Genomic DNA, 8,291 nt, shown 5'->3' on the forward strand with positions numbered 1-8,291 from the left:
CACACTGTAACTCAATGCCCATTTATAATATATAACGAACTGTGCTGGAAATGCAAAGAAAGCGGACATGACTCTAATAATTGTAAAAATCAAGGAAAACAAAGTGAAACGTGTAAATTCTGCAATAGCACAACTCATACAATAAAAGATTGCCCAGATGTAACATGCAAAAGATGTAACCAACGGAGACATGTGTTAAAATACTGTCCAATATTAATGAATAGAAAATTTCTAATCTGTGCAATTTGTAATAAAAATGATCATGAAGCTAAACAATGTAAAAAAGCTAAAATATTAATAGCACAACATAGAACAAAAACATGTCAACAGGATATCCAATGCCAGATTTGCAACGAAAAAGGTAATTCAGGAAAATACTGCCCCAAATTGATGGCTCAGCAACAAGCTACGAATAATTCCAAGGCCTCATATAGAAATCAAAATTACAACAACTATAATAGTAAATATAGAAAGAACAAAAATTATAATAACCAGAACAGAAATTCAAATAATCCTAATTGGAAACCAATAAGTTGCGAGTATTGTAAAGTGAGAGGGGTGAGGTAACAATTTTGAAAAATAAAAATGAGAAAGGGTAAAATTGAAATGTATAAACTGAGATTTTGAAATGAAAAAATTTATAAAACAAAAATGTTAAATTGAAATATTGCGAAAGGTGATATTTGTAGTTAAAATATTGCAAAAGCGATATTTTTAGGAATTTCCAAATTTAGGTTTTCAAAATTATATTTTTCCAATATTCTGGAACTTAAACTTTTACCTTTCGTTATAATTCAATTCGTAAGTTTTGCCATTCAAATATTTATTTTTCAAAATTTTTACCCTCACCCAAGTGAGAGGACAGAAAAATTTAAGAATTTAGAAAATATGGCTCGAAGGCGGGAAAATTGTAATTATTGTAAAGAAGAGGGACACACAGTAGAATATTGTCAAGAAATCAAATCACTGGAATCAAGAGCAAATAAATTTAGTAGCTATTGCAAAAATACGAACCATACGATAGAGGAATGCCTTAAATTGCAGAATCAGCAAATGAATCAATCAATAGAAATCAGTGCAAAAGCAAAAGAATGTGATTTCAAGGACATATTAACAACAATGAAAGAAACTGGAGAAGAATTGTCAAAAGCCGAAGAAAAATTGATGTTTGATGGAAAAGAATATCAACATATATCATTTGATATTGACTATATTCCTGAAGGAGCTCAATTAGTGGACAAACTGGGCATAGAGGAGAGTTTAATTTTAAATATAGAAGCAATCGATGCATTTGAGAAAACTAAACAACTCAAGAAGCCTAATAGGCAGGAAGTATAACAAAAGACATTTTTTTTTTTTTTTTTTTTACGTGGCACTCGAAAGTTCATCGCCTCATCTACGCAAGCCTTCCACGCTGCCCTATCTTGTGTCAACCCCACCCAAGATGCACCTCTCCGACCGACACCCACCCGTCCTATTTCTACTAGATCCGCTTTTACGTTGCCCTCCCATCTACGTCTAGGTCTACCTAGAGGCCGCGTTACCATCGGCCTGCCCTTCATGACACGCGCTGCCGTACGGTCGTCTCCCATTCTCGCTACGTGCCCTGCCCATCCCAATCTGCGCGATTTTATTATTCTGTTAATATTTAGTGACGCGTACAGATTGTGTAACTCATCATTATGTAGTCTCCACCATTCCCCGGTTTCCTCATCTTTCTTCGGCCCGTATATTTTTCGCAAGACTTTATTTTCAAATACCCTAAAACGGTTGTTCGCCTGCTTAGTGAGAGCCCACGTTTCGCACCTGTACAGAACCACCGGCAGTATTATTGTCCTGTATATTCTTATTTTAACGTTTTTAGATAACAGCCTCGACTTAAGTAAATTACACACGGCGTAGAAGCAAGCATTACCCGAATGGAGTCTCTTATTTATTTCGACATTAATCTCGTTTCTATCATTTATGGTCGTACCCAGATACCTGAATTCGCTAACCTTTTCAAAACTAAAATTCCCAACTCTGAGATCTTCCTCCCCTCTGCAGATGCCTAGCTTATCCACAATCATGTACTTTGTTTTTGATTCACTCACTTCTAACCCTGTATACTCCACCGTTTTTATGAGGATTTCCGCGTTTCTTGCTACCGTTTCCCTACAATCCCCCAGTATATCCAAATCATCTGCGTAGCCTAGTATCTGCGTTGTTCCATTAAGCGTTGCGCCCAGCTGGCTAACCTGCATTTTTCTAACGGCATACTCTAACGTTAAGTTGAACAGCACCGTAGAGAGCCTATCCCCTTGTTTTAAACCATCGCGTATCATGAAGGGTTCTGATACATTACCGCCTACTCGGACCTTTCCCGTGCTTCCGTTCAGGCATATTTGAATTAATCTCACGAGTTTTTTCGGTACACCGAGAAGTACTAGAATTTGAGACATTTTGCTTCGCTTAATAGAGTCGTACGCTTTTTTAAAATCTATAAATAGTTGATGTATGGTTTCGCAAAATTCCCACTTTTTCTCTAACAACTGTCTTATGGTAAACATCTGATCGCTCGTCGATCTGTTGCGCCGAAATCCGCACTAATAATCTCCTACTATATCTTCCGCGAATGGAGTGACTCTAGCTTGTATTACGTTTGACAGAACTTTGTAACACGTTGCTGGAAGATACCCCTATAGTTATTGCAGTCTGTCTTATCCCCCTTTTTAAAAATCGGTATAATGATAGATTCCTTCCAATTTTCGGGTATTGTTTCATTTTTCAGCTGGTATAGAGTAATTTCCCGCGTCTTTGTTGTTTTTTAGTTTTTTAATCGCGGCCTCTACTTCTTGGTAGCTCGGTTCCTCCACGTGGAGGTCAGCAGTGTGAATTTCGTCCCCTAATTCTTCGCTATTTTCGTGCACGTTTAATAATAATCGAAATAATTTGTCCACAGCGACAGTAATTCGTTGTCATTTGTTACGAGGTCCCCATTTCGTCCTTTATCAATTGCGCTCTAGTCCTAAAACCCTTTCTGATGGCGTTAATCCCTCTGTACATTTCGCGGGGGTTATTTTCCTTACTGTTAGTTTCTATTCTCCTAATAAGATTCTTTTGAAACTCACGCTTCTTATTTCTGTAGATCGCGCTGGTCTGTTTCCTTGCGTTAGAATACTCTTCTACGGTCCTATCGCTTTTATTTTGTAAGCTATCTAATTTAGCCTTTTTGCGCCTTTCAAACCAGAGTTCGCACTCTTCGTCAAACCATGGTTTGCTCTTTGGCTTTTTCTTTTTACCCAGTTTGTTCGCGGCCTCTTTCACCGTTTTTCCGATGTCCCCCCATAAGGTATTCGGTTCGTCATTTCCCTCCGGCGATGTGTTTGCTTATTCAAGTGTCTGAAACCTGTTATTAATTTCTATATGGTACCTAATTCGCTCTGTTCTATCTCGTAGCTTCTCAATATTGAAGCTTTCTACCTTGTGTGCTCGCTTACTATTTTGATTCGCTACTAGTCTAGCTCTTAATTTGGCTACTACTAGGAAGTGGTCCGAGTCGCTATCTGCCCCTCTGTAAGCCCTTAAGTCGAGAACGTTAGTATGGCGTCTCTTTTCAATGAGGGAATGATCAATTTGGTTCTGTGTGGCCCCGTCCGGCGATGTCCACGTTGCTTTGTTTATGTCCTTGTGCTTAAAACACGTAGTTTTGATTATAAGATCTTTTGCCGCCGCGAAATTTATGACCCTAATACCGTTATCATTACTGGCTTCGTGCAGGCTTTCCTTCCCTATAGTAGGCCTAAACATTTCCTCCCTACCTATTTTAGCATTGAAATCGCCTAATACTATTCTTGTGTCGTAAGACGCGAACTGGTAGATTACCTGCTCTAAAGTTTCGTAATTCTATACCATTCACCTTCGATAATGATGTACGAGAGCCTATCATTGATGGATTTGAAATTTTTAATCGAATGTATGATGCTTTTGCTTACGAGAAATCCGGTGCCTAGAGATCCCCCACTCTCGGCCCCATACAGTTACGTGAAGTTACCCGATGCTAGTACTCCGCCATCTGGCCACTGCCATTCCTATATTGCTACCAAATCTAGATTGTACCTATCAGCTTCCTTTAAGAGTTCTTTAAACGCGCTTGCTCTGTATAGACTGCGAACATTCCAAGTTCCGACCCTTAAGTCCCTTTTGGTTCGGATTTGATTTTTTTGAGCCATGATAGTATGTTAAACCCGCGCGCTTCGGATCCTGTTCGGATTGCAGGTGAGTCCACCGTTCTAGAGGTGATAACCCCCATACCTATCTAGAACTAAGTATGAGAGCTTTTCGACTTTGACGAGGACAGTGTCAACTCATCGTCAGACACACTACGGTTTCATTCTCGCATCCTAACGCCCCCCTGCAAGGCAGCGCACCTTCGCTGGCATCCTTACCGCGTAAGAACAGGTGACGAATCATTCTACACATCCCCTTTCGGGGAGTTGTCATCGCTCCCGCATCCTCCTCGGCAGCAGGATTTTTTCCCATTTTTGTAATGTGTGATGAAAGAGATAGATTGAGAGATATGAGATAATGTAAAGTGTTTTATGGTTGTGGTGCTTGCGTAGTGTTTCTAGATGAATACGTTCGACACTGTGGGCTCATCACACCCACGCCTGTTCCTATCGGCTGTCCGCGGCTGCTTATTCAATTTATTCGCAGCTAACCTCTTTCTCAGGGGCTGTTCCTCTATCCGCAACCTAAGGACGCGCTGTGTAGTGGTGATAGGCCCACTCATCCGATCTGGACGACAACGCCCAAGACCCGCTTAGGGTAGCGGCATTGTAACAGTAACAAAAGAAATTACAGATGAAAAATGGTGGTAAACGGAATCAAGAAATAATTGAACGAATCACAAATATTTATTTGTATAATATCCAGATGTGTTCTGGATTAAAGGAGATGAATTAGGAACGTGTAACGTAGAATAAGATTAAATAAATTTAACAGCAGATAAACCTATTTATGTAAAGCAGTTTCCATTAGAGCACAAAAAGAAAGGGATTGCCATCAGCGAAACAAAGAAATTAGTCATAAATAAAGCAATCCGAAATACAAAAAGCCCATTCAGTGCACCTGTATTAGTCGTGCCAAAGAAAGAACTTGTAACAGGAGAGAAGAGGTACAGGTTAGTGATTGACTACAGGGCACTAAATGAGTTCACTGTAGCGGACCCTTATTTACTTCCAAATATTAACGAAAATTTATATCTCTATATAATATTTCTATTTTTTAATAATTTTGCTGTATTTTTATCTAGTGATTCACGCAAATTGTTAATTAAATGTATCACGTTATCATTTCGGAATTGGATTGCGTTTTTGGAGTATACTACATGTCCCTGTTTGCTTTCCTGTCTTTCAACGTAATTCTATTCTGTAGGCTATTAATTTTTCTTTGTTTACAGTTTTTTATCTTTAACTTTTTTTTATTGATTTTTGTCTTTTGTTTATCTACGATTTTAATTTTATCTTCATTGGTCAATTCTTGGCTAATTTTATTTTCTTCTCGCTTTTTCTGAACTTTAGTTATAACACATATTCCAGCTTCCGCCATTGCATTTCGTGACAATGCATCTGCATTCGTATTTTGCTTTCCAGCTTTATATATAATTTCATACTCATAGTCTAACAATTTTAATCTCCATCTTTGTACTCTTTCATTATTATTTGCCGATTTTAACCATACCAATGGCTTGTGATCTGTTACAATCACAAATTTATTACTATAGATATAACCCTTGAAAGTTTTTATGGCATACATAATTGCCAAAGCCTTTTTCTCATACGTGGCATATTTCATTACAGCTGGTTGTAATAATCTAGATGCATAAGCTATAGGTCTGCCTTTGCCTAGTTCGCCTTGACAAATAACACATCCTAGGGCGTATTGACTTGCGTCACTTGTTATTACGAATGGTTTGTCGAACTATGGGTATTGTAAAACTGGTGCAGAACATATTATATTTACTAGTTTATCAAAAGCTGTTTCTTATTCTTCTTTCCAAATAAACGGTCTATCTTTTTGTAATAATATTGTTTATGGCTTACCGGTAAGGTTTTTTATCAATCTTCTATAATAGTTCGCAAATCCTAAGAATTGTCTTACTCCCTTTACGTCTCTAGGTATAGGAAACCTTTTGACGGCTTCTATTTTCTTTTCATCCAGCCTTATCCCAGCTTCGCTAATTATATGCCCTAAGAAACAAACTTCAGTTTTACCAAAAATCACATTTTTCTGGTTCTAATTTTAATTCTGATGCTAACAATGCTTCTGCTCTTAGATTAAATTTTTCATCCAATTCATCCGTTGAATCTCCAAAAATAATAATATCGTCAATATAATTGTAGCATATTTTATTAATGTAAACGGCTAGGACTGAATTTATCACTCGCTGAAATGTCCTAGCAGAGTTCTTGAGACCGAACGATAAAACAAGAAATTCAAATCTTCCCAATAGCTGCAAACTAAATGGAGTATTTTCTATATCTGAAGGTCTCATTTTTACTTGATAAAATCCTGATATTAAGTCTAAAACATCAAAATATTTCTTATTTACTATCTAAAAACCGAATGTGCAAATCCACTTACCCCATACTGTCCGAGTTTGATAATTTATTTAAAAAACACGTCGGCACATCGAAGGAAGGCGAGCAAAGCAAGGAATAAATCTAAAAGATGAATCTGCAAACCCACTTACTCCATACTCTCCGAGTATAATAATTTATTTAAGCCACAACTTGGCACATCGAAGAAAGGCGAGCAAAGCAAGGAATAAATATAAAACCTAAATGCGTAAACCCACTTACCCAATACGGTCCGAGATTAATAATTTATTTAAAGTGCACCTCGGCACGTCGAAAAAAGGCGAGCAAAGGAAGGCGAGCATAGCTGGGAATAAATCTAAAAGCTGAAAGTGCAAACCCACTTACCCCATACTGTCAGAGTTTGATAAATATTTTTAAAAACATGTCGGAACATCGAAGGACGGCGAGCAAAGCGAGGAATAAATCTAAAAGCTGAATGTGCAAACCCACTTACTCCATACTCTCCGAGTTTAATAATTTATTTAAGGTGCACCTCGGCACATCGAAAAAAGGCGAGCAAAGGGAAGGCGAGCAAAGCGGGGAATAAATATAAAAACTGAATGTGCAAACCCACTTACCCCATACTGTCCGAGTTTGATAAATATTTTTAAAAACATGTCGGCACATCGAAGGACGGCGAGCAAAGCGAGGAATAAATCTAATAGCTGAAAGTGCAAACCCACTTACCCCATACTGTCCGAGTTTAATAATTTATTTAAGGTGCACCTCGGCACATCGAAAAAAGGCGAGCAAAGGGAAGGCGAGCAAAGCGGGGAATAAATCTAAAAGCTGAAAGTGCAAACCCACTTACTCAATACTCTCCGAGTAAAATAATTTATTTAATCCACACCTCGGCACATCGAAGAAAGACGAGCAAATTGGGGAATAAATCTAAAAACTGAATGTGCAAAGCCACTTACTTCATACTCTCCGAGTATAATAATTTATTTAAGCCACACCTCAGCACATCGAAAAAAGTGGACCAAAGGGAAGGCGAGCAAAGCGGGGAATAAATCTAAAAGATGAATCTGCAAACCCACTTACTCCATACTCTCCGAGTATAATAATTTATTTAAGCCACACCTTGGCACATCGAAGAAAGGCGAGCAAAGCAAGGAATAAATATAAAACCTAAATGCGTAAACCCACTTATCCAATACGGTCCGAGTTTAATAATTTATTTAAGGTGCACCTCGGCACATCGAAAAAAGGCGAGCAAAGGGAAGGCTAGCAAAGCGGGGAATAAATCTAAAAGCTGAAAGTGCAAACCCACTTACTCAATACTCTCCGAGTTTGATAAATATTTTTAAAAACATGTCGGCACATCGAAGAACGGCGAGCAAAGCGAGGAATATATCTGAAACCTAAATGTGTAAGCCCAATTACCCCACAGTCTCCGAGTACAATAATTTTTTTTAATAACACGTCGGTACATCAACGGAAGGCGAGCAAAGCAAGGAATAAATATAAAACCTAAATGCGTAAACCCACTTACCCCATACTGTCCGTGTTTGATAATTCATTTAAAAAACACGTCGGCACATCGAAGGAAGGCGAACAAGCAAGGAATAAATATAAAACCTGAATGTGCAAACCGACTTTCCCCATACTGTCCGTGTTTGATAATTCATTTTGAAAACACGGCGGCACGTCGAAGGAAGGCGAGCAAAG

General features: G+C 38.2%; 1 protein-coding gene across 1 annotated transcript; it reads left to right on the forward strand.

Annotated features, from left to right (window-relative positions):
* The first annotated feature begins 256 nt into the window (after window positions 1-256).
* On the forward strand, window positions 257-1,338 carry LOC116417875 (homeobox protein 6-like). Its single transcript, XM_031932978.1, has 3 exons — window positions 257-277; window positions 331-549; window positions 1,045-1,338. Exons 1-3 carry the CDS (start codon window positions 257-259, stop codon window positions 1,336-1,338), a joined length of 534 nt encoding a protein of 177 aa, XP_031788838.1.
* Window positions 1,339-8,291: the final 6,953 nt, after the last annotated feature.

The sequence above is a fragment of the Nasonia vitripennis genome (genome assembly GCF_009193385.2).
Source record: "Nasonia vitripennis strain AsymCx chromosome 5 unlocalized genomic scaffold, Nvit_psr_1.1 chr5_random0004, whole genome shotgun sequence".
Taxonomy (NCBI): Eukaryota; Metazoa; Arthropoda; class Insecta; order Hymenoptera; family Pteromalidae; genus Nasonia; species Nasonia vitripennis.